This window comes from Galeopterus variegatus, unplaced genomic scaffold (assembly GCF_000696425.1).
Source record: "Galeopterus variegatus unplaced genomic scaffold, G_variegatus-3.0.2 Scaffold1514, whole genome shotgun sequence".
Taxonomy (NCBI): Eukaryota; Metazoa; Chordata; class Mammalia; order Dermoptera; family Cynocephalidae; genus Galeopterus; species Galeopterus variegatus.
The window spans coordinates 284957-306222 of record NW_007727625.1 but is presented as its reverse complement, the minus strand read 5'-3'; the positions used below and the strand labels follow the sequence as shown (position 1 = coordinate 306222).

The window sequence follows — 21266 nt, the reverse complement described above, 5'->3', positions numbered from 1 at the left end:
AAAAAAATCAAAACAATTGTTATGGAGGGGATTGACTGGGAAGAAATACAAAAAACTTTCTATGATGATGGAAATATTCTGTATCTTGATGGGTTGTAGATTACACAAATTTATGTAGTTGTCCAAACTCTGAACTATAAACTTAGCATCTGAGTATTTCACTTTAAACTTTTCCTCAACTAAAAATAAAATGTGTATTTTCACTCAAAAAACATCTGATTTCCTATAATAGCCCAGGTATGGAGAACACAAAATTTAAAAGCAAATTCAGAAAAAAGACCTTATAGTATAATGACAAGACAGTCTTGAAAGCAAAGAAATGCAAAATTAGTTACCATAATGAAAATCACACAAAAGAAAAAGCTTTTAAGCTGAGAAGTGAACAGTAGATTGCCAAATAAAGAATATTAGAGGCATATACAACATGTACAGAAATAAAGGAATTTGATATGCTTAGAGCATCGTGTGGGAGGGGGATTGAACTAATGTAGAAGCTGGATAAGATAAAAAGGGACTTGATTATGAAGGCTATTTCTGTCCATGCAAAACAGAATATTTTAGCTGTTTGGCAATGAGGAAGCACTGAAGAAGTTTTAGTAGGGGAGTGAGAAGTATACATCTCATTTGGAAAGATCACAATAAAAACTATCTGAAAGATACGTTGGAGACTTAGGTTATAGTCAGTCCTATAAAAAGGCTACTGCGATCTATAGACTACTCCATCCAACAACAGCAGAATGCACACTCTTCTTAAGCTCACATGGAACATTCACCAAGAGAGACCAAATTCTGGGCCATAAAACATACCTTACCAAATTTAAAAGAATAGTAATCATACAGTGTCTACTCTTGGACCACAATGGGATTAAATTAGAAATCAATAACAGAAAGATAGCTGCAAAATATCCCAAAATACTTGGAGATTAAACAACACACTTATAAATAACACGTGACTCCAAGAAAAAAAATCTCAAAAAAAATTAAAGGATATAAAAACTACATGAAAATAAAAATACAATTTATCAAAATCTCTGGGCTGCAACAAAAAAGGTGTTTAGAGGGGAAATTTATAGTAATCTAATAATCTAAGCTTCCACTTTAGGAAACTAGAGAAAGAAGAGCAAATTAAATCCAAAGTAAGCAGAAGAGAATAAACAAAAATGAGAGTAGAAATCAATGAAACTGACAACAGGAAATCAATAATGAAAAATCAACAAAACCAAAAGCTGTTTCTTTGAAAATATCTGTAAATCAGTAAACCTCTACTGGAGGGAGGAAAAAATGGGAGTTATTGTTCAATGGGTATAGGGTTTCAGTTCTGCAAAATAAAGAAGTTCTAGAGATCTTTTGTACAACAATCTGAATACACTTACCACTTCTGAACTATACACTTAAAAATGGTTAAGATGGTAATTTAAAAAAAAAAAAAGGCAAGCCAGGCTAACTCAGAAAAAAAGAGAGAAGACATAAATTACTAACATAAGACATGAAAACTAACATCAGAAATGAAAGAGGGAACACTTTGCTACCGGCCGTAAGGACATTAAAAGGATAATAAAAGAATACTATATGTGAACAACTTTGTGCCTACAAAATTGATAACCTTGAAGAGATGGACCAATTCCTTGAAAGACAATCTGCCAAAGTGCACATAAGAAGACAGGCAATCTGAACAGGCCTGTATCTATAAAAGAAATTTAACCGATAATTAATAACCTTCCAAAACAGAAAGCACCAGACCCAGAGGGGTTCACTGGTGAATTCTACGAAACATTTAAGGAAGAAATTATACCAATTCTCTACAATCTCTTCAGAAGATAGAAACAGAAGGAATACTTCCTTATTAATTCATTCTGAGGCCAGCATTAATACCAAAACCAAAGACATCACAAGAAAAGAAAATTACAAACCAGTATCTCTCATGAACACAGATGTAAAAATCCTCAAAATATTACTAACAATGTATAAAAATCCAACAATGTATAAAAAGAACTGTACACCATGCAAGATTTATTCTAGGTATGCAAGACTGGTTCAACATCCAAAAATCATTTAATGTAATCCATCACCTCAACAAGCTACAGAAGAAAAGGCTATTGCAGTGGGCAAGGTAAAAGTGAGCACATGTTTACAACACAACCATAAGTAGTTATTCATTCATTCACACCATGTGCCAACACCTGAGGTATAGTGGTAAATAAGACAAAACTCCTGCCATTGTAGTCTACAATCCACCAGGGAGACAGATAGTGCACAAATAATTACAGGTCCCTATTGCAGGGACTCAACCTAGAGTTGACATGAGTGTCAGACTGCTGCTGATGAAGGACTATCCAGATTTTAAAAAGAGACAGAGTATGGCTGAGGGAGTATTACAAGCAGGATATACGAAGGTCCTAAAGTAAAAGAAAAAATACAGCATATTAGATGAAGTGAAAGAAACCCAGGTTTAAAAACACAAAGAAGAGACGAGAATTACATTACGGTTGTAGTTTTACTACAGGTAAAAATAAAGGTAGAAGATGACAAGAAAGATATGAGCACCTACAAAAGAATATCTTAGGTGATGAACCATAATGTCTATGACAGATAGGGAAAAGGGCAGACATAAAGAGATCAAACAAGTGGAGAATACAAAGACAAGGAATAGGTGTGTATTAGGAAAAAAATAAAGGCAGCAGGAATTGCCAGGGGTTACAGAACTTTAAGAAAAAACCTTTGAGTGTGTGATCATTTTCTAGTTATGTTTAAGATTCAAACTTTCTGCTCCTTTAAGGAGAAACCCAGAAGTTAAACAAGGCGTTTTAAAAAACAAGCACTTTAAGGGGCTGGCCCGTGGCTCACTTGGCAGAGTGTGGTGCTGACAACACCAAGTCAAGGGTTAAGATCCCACTACCGGTCATCTTAAAAAAAAAAAAAAAAAAATCAAGCACTTAAAATTTAACACACTAGTAATCCTGATAGAGAAATAAATGTTATCCTAGAAAAGTTATAAAATAATGTAATAGAAAAACTTAATTTTGAGCTGCCACTGCCACCATCACTTCAGCACCCCACCAGGATCCTAAGGCATGGACCCGAGAGAAGCCAAACCCAGCAGCAAGTAGGTAACCTATGGCCACTGCCTCAGGGCCCCATCAGGGTCCTGAGGCATGGGGCCAGGGGAAGCCAAACCCAGCTGAGACTAGGCAAGCTGCTGCCACTGCCTTAGGGCCCTGCCAGAGGCCTGAGGCATGGAGCAGGGGGAAGCCAAACCCAGCTGCAACCAGGTGAAGAGTACACCAAAAACACCATTTCCACATGCGTAGCCCACCATGGCCACCACAACTACCATGGCTGCCACAAATGCGGCTAGTATAGCAGCCATCACAGCCACCGTGTAGATGCACGACAGACTCTCAACTGCATTGACACAAGAAGAGGCAACAGTGGAGACCAAAAATAAATAAATAAATAAGAGGTCCTCTCTATCCACAAAGCCATTCCAGAGTAATAGAAGAAGCACAATTTATCATAATAAGGAAGGACATGATCACACTGTCTCAGTACTGGACAGATCATCCAGGCAACAAACCAACAGAGGAAGAGTTAATTTATCAGATGGAGAGAACAAATCTATGGTTATCAGAAGGGGGAGGGGAAGGGGTGAGGGGGAGGGAGAGAGAGATTGTATAAGGGGCATAAACAATAAGTATGATTTGTAACAATGAATATGCTAATAAAAAAGTTAATTAAAAAAAAAAAGAAAAAGAAAATGATCATGGAGAATGACTGCGCAGTATGTGACAAAGGCCCAGCAAACTGCTGTATCACCCAAGACTACCATATTGTTTAGTATAAGTCTGTTTATCATGTCCCATGGAGAACTATGAAAATCTTTATTTTAATCATAACATGAAAAGAATAAAATACAGTATAAGTGAAATTTTTTTTTTGTCTTTTATCTTTTTCCGTGTCCGGCAACGGATCGCAACCCTCAGTGTTGCCCCCGTACTGGACCGGGGACCGGCAACGGGACCGCAACCCCCGGCGCGGCCCCCGCGCCTGGCGCGGCCAGTGAGCGGGAACCAGTCTGTATGTGGGATCCGAACCCTCGAGCGGGAGCGCCGCCGCGCCTCCCAAGCGGCGCACTTATCCAGTGCGCCACCGGGCCGGCCCCTAAGTGAAATATTTTTTAAAAAACACAATTTTCCCTTTCAAATATGATTTCTGCCAATCTGTTAGTATATCTACTCAAGAATACTTTTTAGCCTTTAAACACTTTCTAAAATTTCTTTGATGACTTGTAATATTACCTAAACACAAAATTAATTACATTTCTAACTATAATTTTAATATCTTATAAAGGAATTACTTACAGGGACATTAAGTGCATACTGTAGTCCTTGAGGAAGTCTTTCATGTGTTTCCATCTGCTCTTCATCATTTTTCACTGTCTCCTCATGGACCATGAGTTCATCGTGTGATATCATATCCTGTTGTCTCATTTCACTTTCTTGTAACACTTCATCTGTAGCAAGGATCTCTTGGTGAGGCATACTTCGATCTTGAAGTACTGACTCCTGCAGTTCTCCAGACACGGCAGACTGGCCAGACACTCCACCCATTACAACCATTGCCCTGGAAGACTGCATTTCGTCTATGCCGCCACATTTAAGAAACAATCCTTCCAGTTTGTCGTCAATGTTCATGCTTAAGTATAACTGCCTAGAAAGACCAAGTTTGGCAACAAAGCATAATAAATTAGTTTTACATATCTAACTTCATATTTTTTAAATTTCAAATTATGAAAGGCACACATTCGAATAGAAAAATTTTATTCATGTAATTCAGAATTGCTTCCAATCTTAAAATTACCAAATAGGTTTCCAAAGACTGATAGAGTAAAACACAAATTTTCTAAGTTTTCTAAGAAACTAAGCTTTATAGATTTATAAATTGAAATAGAGTAAGTTTTGAGTCAGGGCTTTTAATAAGGAATTAAAAACACGTGGGCTTTTAATACAAGCATTTTCAACAATTATTTCCAAAACATGGGGGACTGTTTGGGCTTGTTTTCAGAAGACAAAGTTAGCAGAAGCATAACATATGGACAAGTTGGGCATTAATACTCATTTTTAATCAACTATACAAGGCACTTAAAATGCTTACTGAATTTTTTTATGGGAGTTTTATGCAATTAATGAGGAAAATATCTTTCCAAATTTATTAATAGGTTTGTATCTGTATTATAAAATTCAGAGATTATGATACCCTGGAGAGGAAAGACAACTAAGGTGTGTTGAGGATTTACTAGATGTTAAAAGACACTGTGCTGGGAGGACTTCTGGTCAAGATGGCAGAATAGACAGTCCCCAGCATCACTCTCTCCCACAAATCAACGAATTTACATCTATAAAAATGTAACATCAGCCAAGCTGGGGCTGCTGGAGCTCAGGTGAAGAGGAGAGACCTATGGAGTTCACGAAGGCAGGAGAAACCATGAAGAGAAGAGAGAAAGAAAAAACTGCTCAGCATTTTGGGCTGCAGCCGCTTTACTGCTGGAGCACATGCAGCAGGAGCCGACAGAAGCCGCAGCTGTGCCCTTTAGATGGAATTACTTGGAGGCGGAAGGGGAGAAGAGGACTGTGGTGGCCCCCAGGACAGCAAGACCACTAACAGGGTTCCCGTGGACCCACACAAGAGTGAGGAGCCAGAACAGCTGAAGAAGGGGAGCCACTCAGAGGCCAATGAGTCATCACAAGGGACCAGCAAGGACAGCCAATCCACCCCCCAATCAGCGCAGGACCACTCAGAGGAGACTGTTCAGGAATGAAGAATTGCATGGGGTGCAGTTCGATGAAAAAAAAAACTCAGGCCCTGCTCAGAGTTTCTACACAACCCAGGTACACTGAGTATCTGGAGAGCCAGAAGTACCTATAAGGTCAACCATTAAACCCTGAGCTGCACAAAAAGTCTTCCCTAGGGAATCAGCAGCAAAACAGCAATTTACTTCAACCACACAGCTCAAGTACTGGTTCCCACAGGAAGTTCCCCCGTTTTAGAAGCAAGCAAAGGACAAAAACTTAGTTCCGGCCCAGGCACACCATGAATGCCTTGGGGCCCAGCAGGGAAATTTACCTCAACCACACAGCTCAAGTACTGGTTCCCACAGGAAGTTCCCCTGGGTTAGAAGCAAGCAGAAGACAAAAATTTAGTTCCAGCCCAGGCACACCTTGAATGCCTTGGGGTCCACCAGGGGACATGAGGCATGGAGCCAGGGGCAGTATCCCCGCCCACAACCACATACACTGCCAGCACCTTGGGGCCCCCACCCAGGAACCTGAGGATTGGAGCCAAGGACCAGACCGCACTCCCACATACAGGCATACCACCAATGCCTAGGGGCCTGCCCGGGGACCCAGAGCTAGCAGCCAGGGACCAGACCCCCTTCCCACAACCAGGCATGCCGTGACAGTGCCTCAGGGACTGCCTGGTGACCCAATGCATGGAGAATGGGACCTGACCCCCCTCCCACAACCAGGCACACCAGGCCAGCACCTTGGGGCCCACGCTGGGACCTGGGGCATGGTGAAGGGGACCAAACCCACCTCCCACAACCAGGCACACTGTGCCAGCACCTCAGGGGACCTGGGGTATGGAGAATGGGACCAGACACCCCTCCCACAACCAGGCACACCACACCAGTGCCTTGGGGTCTGCTGTGGACCCAAGACATGGAGAAGAGGACTGAAACCCCTCCCACAACCAGGCACACTGTGCCAGCCCCTCAGCACCCACTCGGGGACTCGGAGCATGGAACTGGGGATCGGACACTCTCCACAACCAGGCACACTGCCAGCACCACGGAGCAGTCCAAAAACATCTCCTTCGTGTGGGTGGCCCACCACAGCCACCACAATAACCATGGCCACCATTAAGGCGGCTAGATGCCACAACAACCACACAGACAGTCCACCAGCCATTAGAGTGAGATGACACAAGGAGAGTCACCAGCAGAGATAAAGAAAGGAGGAGGACGTCTGTCTCCACAGAGCCCTTTTCATGTTGACACAAGAGACATCTGCTCTATGATAGTATTGGGGGACCTGATCACGCCTCTCAGCATTGGACAAACCATTTGGGCAGCAAATCAACAAAGTAACCATTATTCTTTCAGAGGGAGAGAAGAAATCTAGGGTGATTGGGGGGGCGGGGAGAGAAAGGGGGATGGGGAGAGATTGGACAAGGGACATAAAGAATAATTATAATTTGTAACACTATATATGCTAGTAATATTGATTTGATCAACATACCTCAATGTTGAACCCCTAAAATATGTATAATCAATTCTGATTCAATAAAAATTAAAAATTAAACTTAAAAAAAAAAGACACTGTGCTGGGCACCTTTATATATGTTATCTTACTTAATATTTACCGTAACTCTCAAGACAGTAACAGTATATTCCCATTTAACAAACAAACTGGGGCTTACCCAAAGTCATATAGCTAGGAAGTAAACTGGGATTTCAAACCATGCTTACCTGGCTCAATGCAGTTTTTACCATATCATACTACTTACCAACTTGCGAAGACCCTGGACAGGTTAAGAAGTCATTAAACTCATTTTCTTCTCACCACCTACTCTAAGGCCACTCTTATCACCACCATCGCTTGGCTTGGTAAAGCAATAAAACTCTCCCCAGCTGACTATTCCATCTCATGGCTATCATGGGATAGCTTTCTGACACAGAATCCTTTTTCTCCTTTGGGAGGTCTGGACACTTTCTACATTTTCTATTTTCCAACTTCCATCTGTTATTCATACCTCACTGAATTTGTCCTCAGCCATTCTTTTTTTTTTTATTATTATGAGTTTACATATACCCTCTTAAACTACCTCCCTTCCTCCATTCTTTCTTCAAACCCTTACCAGGAAAATCTCTCTCTCCTTTCCCATTTCCAGTTGGAAATGTAAAAGCAGTGCTAAAGATACACCTTTATTGAAGAAAAGGGGGCCAGACGTTTTAAGGTGAAACAGATCTGAAGACCTGTGCCGTAATTCTCTAAAATTTTTGTAAGCACATAGTTCCCCTTTAGAATGTACATGAACAGCCATTGACACTTATCATCTTTAATAATCTGCATTCAAGCATAAAAGAAATAAATATTTCTCATTTAAAGAATCCTGCTTTTCTGTTTTATTTATTGAGTTTGGCAGTAATATTATTTTCCATCAACTTTTATGGAACATGTGGAACTTCAACATATTATGAGTCAAAACAGATTATAGTGGGCAAGCTTAGGAAGCTAAACATCATTGTCTTTTCTATGAAAAGAATAATTTCCACCTTAAAATACTCCCCCAAATTCAACAATACCCCTGCCCCTTGGACAAGAACCCATTCAAACTAAAAAGAAACTTCACTTGTAAGCAAAAGAGAAGCACAAAAAGGAACTTGTTCTGAAAACAGGTAAAAGGAAAAAGCAAGACTTCACAAATTACTTCTGATCCAAAGCATTTTCAGCAAACTATTGTATGGAGGATGCCAGTTACATTATTTGGATGATAACATTTCTAACCTACGTATAAGTCAGTGAGAAATCACACTTTAAAAATATCAACATTAGAAATACAAATATCAACCAGCCTCAGGATCATTTGGTGAAATGAAGAAACCAATAATCAAATCAAACCCTTTAACAAATTTGCCATTTGTCATTCCTAAGAATAGTTTTCTTTCGTCTCTCATCCTTCATACATATAGTCATGAACTAAGCAAAAACTGCTTCATCTCTCATTTAAAAACAAAACTTATTTCTTGTCTAGGCACATTCTATACTCAGGGACCTCTTCAGATATACCTTTGTATAACTACCATTTTGCATCTATAAACGGTATCTTGTAAACTGTGTTGATTTTTAAAGTGCTACTATTTCAAAACATTCTAATAGAGTATCATTTACAATAATAGCAACTGGACAAAATGGTCTTTCTGATCAGTGCTAGTAACAATAAAAGACACCTAAGTAATAATCAACTACCTAATTTCAATAGCTGCTAATAAAACTATTAATCAGAGAATTTACAGGCTAAGATTATTTTACACAATATGACAACTAAAAGACATTTCTACATAACATTAAAGGACCCCTTAAATAAAGCAGAATCTAAGCATATTCTGCATTTCAAATACTTGTCACCAAAGTCTTCTAAAACAATGTAACAACAAGAAAATAGTGGTATTTAGAAATATTAAAACACCAAATTTACAGCAACTCAAACTCTTTATTAAGAAACAGCTATAATGTATCTTCAGGAGAAGGGGAGGGAAAAGGTAAAAAGAGGCCCAAGAAAAACAGAATCCTACATTCTGTTGGATCTAGTTATTCCATCCACTACATTTATGCCAATATCAACAATTCAAACATTAATATTCAAAATACTAATTCTATTAGGAAACTGAATTTTCTATAGTCTTATATAATAAAAAGAATATAAAAAATATTTCTTAAAACAAACTTCCTATACACTACGAACAAATGCTGAACACCTAACAGTTATTTCTAACATTTACTACATAGTAACCAAGACTCATTCTATAACAGAACAAGTGTTAACTATTTAAATCAGTAACACTTTATTTCTTTAAATGCAAAGTAGGGCCAGCCCGTGGCTCACTTGGGAGAGTGTGGTGCTGATAACACCAAGGCCACGAGTTTGGATCCCTATATAGGGATGGCCGGTTGGCTCACTTGGGAGAGTGTGGTGCTGACAACACCAAGTCAAGGGTCATGATCCCCTTACCGGTCATCTTTTTTAAAATAAACAAACAAACAAACAAATAAATAAATGCAAAGTAAACCTGACACAAACCTAATGTGAGAGACAGCTGGCTGTCCCCCCAGAATCTGATCTCTCCTTCTTACTCAATAATAAAAATTTCATAAGACACATAGTTGACTAGGTATGGCTCATTTCCCAGCCTCCCTTGTAGCTGATTATGGCCATGTGACAAAGTTACAGCCAATAGGATATGAGTAAAAATGATATACACAACTCCTCTTAGAGAAGAATGCTCCTCCCTTTTTCTTCTTCCTATTGGCAAAGATGATGGTAACCATCCTAGACCACAAGACAGAAGCCAAATATTAATAGCAGAGCAAGACAAAGGAGCCCTGGGTCATAATGATTCTGGAGCTTCCATACAATCTTGGGAGAGTTTACATGGGCTTTTTAAGTAAATATAAATATATTTCTACTTTTATAAGCTTTATCACAGTAGACAAGTGTAGGTACTAACTAATATATCAAACACAAATGATTACTGAATTATCTACAAGACTGCTTACTCATTAATGTAAGCAAACATAAAATATGTAAAAATGTACAGTAACTGGTCTGTTTTTTCACATTTCAAAAATTGTATGGCACATACCATTAAATTAATGGTCTAATTTTCCCATATATGAAAATAGAGTTTCCTTGGAAATTCTGGAAAATTCTGGTGTATATGCATATGTGTTGAGGATAGGGGCATGAAAAATACGATATCCTGTTGAGGAAAAGGGTTAAACAGGAAAATAACTTCTTAACTTAAATTTTACTTAAGATGACATGATAAGCTACATGTATTTTTCTGTGTTAAACTAAACTTAAAACCTAAAACGATATCATGATTCATCAATTTTCTCTTAAAACTCTTTTATCAGGAATAAAATTAAATCACACTCAAAAACTAAAGGTTATTCCAGATATAAATACCAAAACGTGAAGTATTATATAAATTCAACATGAAATTATGGCAACCAAAAAAACAGTTTTATACTTGAAAAAATTTACTTATTCAAGATTATGAAAAAAAGTATTAAAATTACCTGAGGCTAAGGTAAAAATGAAGACTTCAAGGAAGAGAACGCTGTAGAGTTGAAAAAGAAATCATGGTTGAGTTTCTACCTTTCAAAGGCTTCAGAAGCCCTCAATACCACATTAATCACTTATGCCATTCAATTCCTACAATAAAACACACACACACAACACAAACAAAACATATTACTTATATACAGAAAAAATACTATGCAAACACAATACATGCAAAACTGGTATGAATACTGAAGTGTTCCCTCTTTGTAAATACAAGGATAGTTCAAAAAGTTTACAGAAAAATAGAATTAAAAGATAATAATTTTTTTTTTTTTTTTTTTTTTTTTTTAGTTTAAAGGTCTCAATTGGCTTTATTCCAATTCTAGAATTGGAATAAAGCCAATTGAGACCTTTAAACTAAAAAAAAAAAAAATAAAAAAAAAAAATTTTTTTTTTTTTTAGTTTAAAGGTCTCAATTGGCTTTATTCCAATTCTAGAATTGGAATAAAGCCAATTGAGACCTTTAAACTAAAAAAAAAAAAAATAAAAAAAAAAAATTTTTTTTTTTTTTAGTTTAAAGGTCTCAATTGGCTTTATTCCAATTCTAGAATTGGAATAAAGCCAATTGAGACCTTTAAACTAAAAAAAAAAAAAATAAAAAAAAAAAATTTTTTTTTTTTTTAGTTTAAAGGTCTCAATTGGCTTTATTGCAATTCTAGAATTGGGCAACACTTTATACCATAAAATAGTATAAGTGTTCTTGAAAGATGATACAAATCTTTCCATGAACTTTTTGAAGTACCTTGTACAGTAAGCTATGCCTGAATGACCAATGCACTGACTTGTTTTTAAGTCTGAAACTGGGAAAATATAATAGTGGTGGGTAATAACTAATAACCATAGTCTTATTAAGAATAATTTGCCTAGATCTGGAGTCTACAACTTCAGAGATATGGGATATCAAAGGAAATTCAGAGGGTTACAGACCTAAAAGGTTAGAAAAGAGAAAATAAAGATTAAGGAACCACTTTAAAAACACTATTTATATCTGCTTTGTAACATCTATTAAGTGAAAAGAGAAGCAAACACAATGGCAGCACTTATAAATAACAAACAGAACTGGTGGCATTCAGAATACATAGGTATTCATAATAGGAAGGATTACAGTTGTAAAATCATCTATATTAAATACCTAGATACAGAAAGTTAATCAGCAAGGTCAAGTTTGACAGGAATACACCGTTGACACTGTTGACAAAAATAATCATATGGAAAATATGTAGCACATCCAAAAACAATAAAAACAAAAAGCATAGGCTGTAAAGAAGAAGAAACTTCCTGACAGTAAGCATTTCTGAGCATAGTAACAGACTAAAGATTTTATGGAATTTCCTACAGTGGAGGTCCTTAAAAATATTAGATTCCTATCTATCGAGAGTAGTTTATATACATTCCAGCACAGGAAGCTTGGAGACAAGATGAAACATGAAAGATCCTATGATTTTATATCAGTTTACAATGGTGTAAAGGCAAGAATAGGTCTTTCCCACCTACAGCAAACTAGTAATAATTTCATCTTTGAACTTCGCAAAGTATATCAATTCATTTAAAAAAACATTTCAACATTGTTTCCATATTTTTAAAAGTTCAATTTCTGATAGAGCTATTCACCTCTCAGTACCTTTCCATTTCAGAATTTTCCTGGATATTCACACGTCTATTTTTCCAGATAAACTTTTGTCCAAAATAAAATTTGTTACTCTTTTTTAATAGAGTTGTGTATCATATATAAACCACAGTGAAATGACAACAGTAACAGTAATAATGTGGGGAGAGGTAATCACAATCTGAAGTGGCTATGATATATTACATAAAACACTCAGTTTTCAACAATAACATTATTGAAAGGAAAAATAGAAAATTTAACAATTATAGTTGGAAATTTCAATATCCTACTGTAAATAATTTGTAATATAACTAGACAGAAAAGTAGCAAAGATCTAGAAGACTTGAACCTCATTATCAACCAACTAGACCTAACTGCCATATACAGAAAACTCCCAAACAACTTCCAGTAGAATACATATTGTTTTCAAACATACAAGGAACATTCTCCAGGACAGACAACATGTTAGACCATAAAACAAGTCTCAATAAATTTAAAAGAATTAAAGTGATACAAAGAATGTTCTGCAATCATAACCAAACAAAATTAGATATCAACTAAATTAAAAACATGGAAATCCACAAATTTTGGAAATTAAACTTCATACTTCCAAATAACATATGGGTCAAAGAAAAAATGAAAAGGGAAATTAGGAAAAATATTAACTGAATAAAAAAACAAACATTAAAATATACAGGATACAGCTAAAGCAGTACTTAGAAGAAAATTTATAGCTTTACATATATATTTGAAGAAACTTAATATATAAATCTTTCTAGGGCCAGCCCGTGGCTCACTTGGGAGAGTGTGGTGCTGATAACACCAAGGTCATGGGTTCAGATCCCTATATAGGTATGGCTGGTTTGCTCACTAGGGAAAATGTGGTGCTGACAACACCAAGTCAAGGGTTAAGATCCCCTTACCGGTCAGCTTAAAAAATAATAATAAATAAATAAATAAATAAAATACATATATATATAAATCTTTCTATCAAAATTTGAATTGATTCAAATGTTATCTTTTTATGTCATCATGACTGTATACCTTTTCTCCCATCGTTAGTCCCAACGCCTATTATTTATATAGAAAAGGATAATTATTTATGTATATTCATTTCCTAAGCAGTTCCTTTACTGGATTCTCTTAATACTATCGGTACAATAGGCAGGCAAACAAAACAAAGACGACTACAGAAACAGGCCCCCAATACATACAAATTTAGTAAAAGAAAAATGTGCAATTTCAAATATGTAGAAAAGAAATGAATCATTCAATAACTGGAGTGAGGACAACTGGATAGCCATCTGGAAAAAAGTAAAGCTGGATCTCTATACTTACCACTTATACCAAAAATATTCAATGTAATTTGAGATTTTAAACAATTCAAACCATAAGAAGTAATGGAAAGCTTTTATAACTTTTTTTTCAAGTACCACAGTTCACTAAGTTGGAAACTACCAATATTAAGATGCACAACTACTTTATATTTCACTAAGAAAGAAAAAAGTGTGTTAAACTATAAGAAGTCAGGGATTCATGTCATTCAGAAATGTTATAATGTGGAAGGAAAAGTGAGTTCTACAATCAATAATGAAGACTTTTTTTTTTTTCCCTTTTTTGTCTTTTTTCGTGACTGGTAACGGGATCGCAACCCTTGGTGTCGCACCTGTACCGCGACCGGCAACAGGATCGCAACCCTCGGTGTCACACCCGCACCGCGCTCAACCAGTGAGCGGACCGGTCTCTATATGGGATCCGAACCCTCGGAGGGAGCGCCGCCGCGCTCCCAAGCGCCGCACTCTACCGAGTGCACCACCGGGCCAGCCCAATGAAGACCTTTTAAACCTTACACAAAACTGCCTCCCCCCTCCCACCCCACCCCAGCCATAAAGGGTAAGATCACTGTATTCAACCATAAAAAAATCAAAACTTCTGTAGGGCAAAAACAAAATTGAAATCAAAAGATCAGCAAAAACTGAGCAAAAATAATTTGCCTAACAAATGACAAGAGGCTAGCAAAAAATGATAAATATTTGAGGTGATGGATATGATAATTAGCCTGATTTAATCATCCCACAGTATATACATGTATTGAAACATCACTTTGTACCCCATAAATATATACAATTATTATTTGTCAATTAAAAATAAAAACAAGGGGCTCCTTTCCTTAATATACAAATATACAAACAGACCCATAAAAGGGCAAAGCACATGACCAAATAGATCACTGAAAATACATATAGCCAACAATAGAAAAAATGCTCAAACTCACACATAATAAAAGATAAGGAAAGCTAATCAACAAAAAAACTGACAAATATTAAAAAGTTTGACACTAACTAGTGTTGTCAGAGACTACTGGTATTGGGCATTCCTTTTTGAGTAAGGCAGGCAATTCATTCATTAAACTATTAAATGTACACACTCTCTGACCCAACAATTTTTCCCTTAAGAATTTATACTGCAGATATATTTAGAAATATGTGCAAAGTTGTATCCAAGAATATTCACTACATTACCATTCATAACAGCAAAAAAACTAAAAACTTAAATATTCATAAATAGGTGACTAATTAAAATAATTATGGTACATCCAAATACTGGTTGACCACACAGAATGAAATGAAAAGGAATGATACGGAAAGATATGAAATTTTTTTTTTTTAAAAAAAGAAGGTTGCTGAATAATATATATGGTGTGATCTCACTTGTGTAAAGAATACTTACCTATAAGTACCCATATAAATGCTTATATATGTATAGAAAATGTTTTGAAGGATAAACAATGTTAACAGTGAATGAGAAAGGGTAAAAACCTTTTTCTGACTTTATAACATTCTCTCCTGCTTAAGTGTGTACTCCTCTTATAATAAACCTAGGTAAAGAAGTGAAAAATGTTGAATATGACAATTATCAGAATATAGGGAAAAAGAAAAATATCCTAAAACATGGCCACTAAAACTGCTAATATTTTCAATCCTCAAGTTTTAAAAGACTTCTCAAAATAAATTTAAAAATTCACAGAGAAACTTTAGAATTTTTACAATCCTTAATAATTGACATGAGAATATGTGTCACTGACAGATATGTAAATACCTTGAGAACTGTTAAATATTTAATTTTCTCTCACATTGCTTAAAAGATAAAAGCACATTTATGACATATGCACCAACATCGGCCAATAAGAAAGAAGAGGATCATCTGTTTTCCCAACATAAGGGAACTGAGGCCTAAAAGAGATATGTAAGTAATCTAGTTAAGTGAGAGAAGATTATGAATTTCATCCTACAAAACTAACAATCCTAATTCTTTTCAATGTACATTTGTCCATATCTACATATAGTGATATCAAGTTATTTATATATAATATGCATCCTATACCTACGTGGGTATAAAGGAAAAGGGATTGTCCGGTAAATGCAGAGTACTACCCAACAGCTGCGAGTACATATGCTCATGTGCAAGCACATGGACATCTATCACAGGTAAAAAATAAAAGATTGAGTAAAACAATGTTGAATTACCTCTATGAAATACGTCAGGCAAATGCCCATCCTGTCAGATCACTTGGCTGAATTTCCAAGCTGCTGATTCCTCCCTCTATCCTACATAAGTACAAAAATACAGGTTATCCCTCAAAAGAATCAGGATTAGACACAGTCTTAAAGTCAGGTCAAATAGTTTTATCTAAATGTGCTAAATCTAACAAAATTCTTTCCATGGTTGACACTGTTGGATTAAATAAAATTGGTAGCAACTACCAGACCAACTGTAATGACCCATCAGTGCTAAATGATAACTCAAAGATAAAAAAAATGACTTAGACATGAATTGGACTTTTTCATACTTAACTTCTACTTAAGGATTAAGGATTCTTTAAAGTCAGGATAATAACCTTGATTCATCTTAAATATCTCAAAACTGGAAGGAAAGCACAAATGAGTTTCATTAAAATTATATGATGATACTCTCCATTACTCAAACTGTACTATTTCTTGCTAAAATCCCGCAGTAATATTTCCTCTGCTCAAGTCTAAATATATTAAGAATGTAGTTTTTTAATATACAAAATAATATTTAAAAATTTCAAGGCAAAAGGTATTTAATAATGCTAAAATGGTCCACCAATGTTTTTTTTTTTTCCTTTTTGTCTTTTTTCTAGACCGGCAACAGACCGCAACCCTCAGTGTCGCCCCCGTACCGGACTGGGACCGGCAACGGGATCGCAACCCTCGGTGTTGCGCCCGCACCTCGCCCAACCAGTGAGTGGCCGGTCTGTATGTGGGATCCGAACCCTCGGCGGGAGCGCCGCCACGCTCCCAAGCGGCGCACTGTAGCAGTGTGCCACCAGGCCGGCCCCACCAATGTTTTTTAAATGTTATGCTGTAATCAAACTTTTAGGGGAGACTAAAACAGAAAATTAATACTCTGTGTTGGTACTGATCGATCCTGGACACAGATCATTTTCTTCATGTAACCAGGACATTTTTTCCAGGTAGATGAAATGAAGATAATGAATACTGAAAGCTGAATTAATAAAAACAAAAAATAGGCCAAATATAATTTTTATTCAGAAACAATAAATGAAGCATTTTATGTAACTGCCCCTCACACATTTTTAGGGTTCAATAAATAAATACCTTGCGAATCAGTAAAAGCCACAAGTGTAAAAACAGAACGACAACAATTTTAAATCTCTGGAAAATTAACCAAATACATTAATTTAAAGTCGTGTTTATATAATTTTATCAAGAGACTACAAACAGTACAGTCTTTCTGATAATTTAGCATTTTCTAGTCCTTAGTCAGTCAGTAGCTTTGTTGCTAAACAAGCTACAAAAAAATGTATTTTAAAATAGTTTATTTCTACTAAGTTCATAACCGCCATCCTCAAAGATCTGTAGCCAACCATTCAAAAGAGCATATATGCCATTCCTCTCAATTATGCAAAACTATTTTTAAATATATAGACCTATAGCGATAGTACCAAAAGAATTTTAAAAGCCATAAAATTATACTATTGTGGTAGACACTGTTAAAAATGGGTAAAAAACTAGAGCATGGTGTTAAAATATCAAGGTCAAAGGTTTGGATCCCATACCAGCCAGCCACCAGGAAAAAGGGGAAAAAAAAAAAAGGGTAAAGCAAAACTATATCTGCACTACATAACTATTCATTATTTTATTTTATTTGAATATTATATATTTTCTATATATTTCTATATATGTTATTGTATTAAACTTTTAGAATCACTAATATAGTTGCAGGAATAAAGTTGAACAGAAAAAGCACTGCAAAGTCTATATACAGGAAATAATAACTTTTTAAAAGTTGATTTAATATATCTACTCCACAATCAAGAAATTATCATATATCACATAAGATGATAACATCTATAGAATGGACAAACATTTTTGAAATCTTAATATTCTGTTAAAAATATTTTCACAAAAAGCACACTCACCTCCCTGCATTACTTTTAATTGAAAGCACTAAGTTAATGCTGTCCTACACCAAAAAATATAACTAGATATGTTGAAAGACAAGGAAGCAGAAATAAAATAGCGAAGCAAGAAGGAAAAGGAAACATGCCACACACACACAAAATAATATAACCTCAAAGACTAAATTTATCAACACATTTTTTAATATCTTTCCCATCACAATCTTTTCTCTATTACGGAAATCCACAATTTTCCAGGCCCCTGCCACACTCTCTCTGTCTCTGGAATCCTGCTTCATTTAGCATCATATAACAATATCATTTCTCCTTCAAGTCTCTATCCCTCTTTTTCCTTTCCCACTCCTCTACACCAAGAATGGGGAGAAGAGAACCTATAAGCTGGAAACTAAAACCCTGCAAGTACAAAAAGAAAGGTATAAAGTTACCTGGGCCATCACCCAACAGTCAGCTAAGATTATCCTCCTCCTTGTCCTACTCTTCCACTTCAGCCATTAATGAATGCTCTTGCTTAGCAATTCTATTTTATTTAAGATTTTCCTGGCTAAATATTCCTTGATTACTTGTGTGGCTATAAACACATTAAGACTAAAAACATACCTTAAAGTAGTAGTTTTATCGTATATATGCTATGTTAAGATATAGTATTTGTTTTTAATCAGCCAATGACACTGGGTGTTAATAGATATACAATAATGCAAATACAGACTTTTCATTTTATATGGTATGAGCTTTTACACCTATTTAATTAAGGCAATTTTCTACCAGTACCAATTTTAATAGCTATGGTACAGAAAGAAAACAAAGTATTTTTGAGGGACCATTAGCTACTATTCTTTCATTACTTAGTTTTGTTAGACTGGCAGTGTTCCAATAAACTTACTAGCAGGTGGTCTGATTACTAATTAAGTCAATATTTTTGTCATTAATTCAGTCTACTTTTTTGATATATATGTACAATACACTATCTAAGATTCTTAAGACATGCATGAAATACCAGGGTCTCTGCCCAAATCACAATTTAGCAAGGGTGGTAAGCACACATAGAATAAATGTTTTGATGATAACATGTGCCAAAATGCTATAACTGAAGCTAAGTCAATTTATCATAGAAAAATCAAAGCAGAGAGCAATTAATTCTCCTATGCTATCTTTTCAAAAGAGGAGGAAGAAGCTGACCTTTTAATACTGATTCCACATGTAAGAATGCAATGAATACAAGGATACTTCAAAAAGTTCACATAGTGCTTGCTTCAGCAGCACATACACTAAAATTGGAACAATACAGAGAAGATTAGCATGGTTCCTGCGCAAAGATGACACGCAAATTCATGAAGCCTTCCATATTTTTTTTTTCCTTTTTTTTTTTTTTTTCGTGTCCGGCAACGGATCGCAACCCTCAGTGTCGCGCCCGTACCGGACCGGGACCGGCAACGGGATCGCAACCCTCGGTGTTGCTTCCACACCTCGCTCAGCCAGTGAGCGGGAACCGGTCTGTATGTGGGATCCGAACCCTCGGCGGGAGCGCCACCGCACTCCCAAGCGGCGCACTGCAGCAGTGCGCCACCGGGCCGGCCCAAGCCTTCCATATTTTTTTTTTCCTTTTTTTTTTTTTTTCCGTGTCCGGCAACGGATCGCAACCCTCAGTGTCGCGCCCGTACCGGACCGGGACCGGCAACGGGATCGCAACCCTCGGTGTTGCTTCCACACCTCGCTCAGCCAGTGAGCGGGAACCGGTCTGTATGTGGGATCCGAACCCTCGGCGGGAGCGCCACCGCACTCCCAAGCGGCGCACTGCAGCAGTGCGCCACCGGGCCGGCCCAAGCCTTCCATATTTTTAAGAAATCAAGAAAGCAAGCCCATTTACAATAGTTGCCAAAAATATAAAATACCTAGGAATCAATTTAACCAAGGAGGTGAAAGCTTTCTACAATGAGAACTACAAAACACTACTGAAAGAAATTAAAGAAGACACAAAAACATGGAAAGACATAACATGCTCTTGATGGGAAGAATTAACATCGTGAAAATGTCCATTCTACTCTAAGCAATCTATAGATTCAATGCATTCCCCATCAAAATATCAATGACATTCTTCACAGAAATAAAAAAGCAATCCTAACATTCATATGGAACAACAAAAGACCCCGAATAGCCCAGGCAATCCAGGGGAAAAAAAAAAAAAAACTAGAGGCATAACACTACCCAACTTCAAATTATTTTACAAGGCTATTTTAACCAGAACAGCATGGTACTGGCATAAAAACAGACACTCAATGGAACAGAACAGAGAACCCAGGAATCATACATTGGAGAAAAGACTGCCTCTTCAACAAATGATACTGGGAAAACTGGACATCCATGTGCAGAAGAATGAAACTGGACCTGTACCTCTCACTATATACCAAAATCAACTCAATATGGATTAAAGATGTAAATATAAGACCCCAAACCATAAAATTACGAAACGAAAACTTAAGGGAAACACTCTAGGAAGTTGGATGAGGCAAAGACTTTACGAATAAGACCCCAAAAGCACAAGCAATAAAAGAAAAACTAAACAAATGGGATCATATCAAACGAAAAAGCTTCTGCACAGCAAAGGAAACAATCAACATAGCAGAAATACAACCAATTGAACAGGAGAAAATATTTGCAAACCTTACATCTGACAAAGGATTAATATCCAGAATATACAAAGAACTCAAACAACTATATGATAAAAAAAAAATTATAATCCAATTTAAAAATGAGCAAAGGAGATGAATAGACATTTAGCAAAGGAAGATATACAAATGGCCAACAGGTACATGAAAAAATGCTCAGCATCACTAGTCATCAGAGAAATGCAAATCGAAACCACACTGAGATATCATCTCACCCGTCAGACTGGCCATTATTAAGACCGAGAGTATTAAATGCTGGTGAGGATGCAGGGAAAGGGGAACTCTTCTACCCTGTTGGTGAGACTGTAAATTAGCACAGTCATTATGGAAAACAGTATGGAGGTTCCTCATACAACTACAGATAGAACTATCACATGATCCAGCAATCCCAGTACTGGGTATATATCCACAGGAATGGAAATCATCATGTCAAAGGGATAACTACACTCCCATGTTCATTGCAGCTCTATTTACAATAACCAAAATACGGAACCAACCTACGTATCCATCGATGGTTGACTAGATAAGGAAAATGTGGTATACATACGTAATGGAATACTACTCAGCCATAAAAAAGAATGAAATTCTGCCATTTGCAGCAACGTGGATGAGTCTGGAAAAAATT

General features: G+C 36.5%; 1 protein-coding gene across 2 annotated transcripts in view; it reads right to left on the bottom strand.

Annotated features, from left to right (window-relative positions):
- ZNF148 (zinc finger protein 148) overlaps positions 1–21266 on the bottom strand; it is a 124556-nt gene that overhangs the window by 65043 nt on the left and 38247 nt on the right. The window contains exons 2-4 of one of the 2 annotated variants that reach the window (XM_008577453.1): positions 16039–16119; positions 10860–10995; positions 4359–4707 (exon numbers count right to left, since the gene is read on the bottom strand). In XM_008577453.1, coding sequence (XP_008575675.1) covers positions 4359–4691 — 333 coding nt within the window. In that variant the 5' untranslated portion in view covers positions 4692–4707; positions 10860–10995; positions 16039–16119. The remainder of the gene's footprint in view (positions 1–4358; positions 4708–10859; positions 10996–16038; positions 16120–21266) is intronic. The other variant, XM_008577454.1, reaches the window with a different exon arrangement.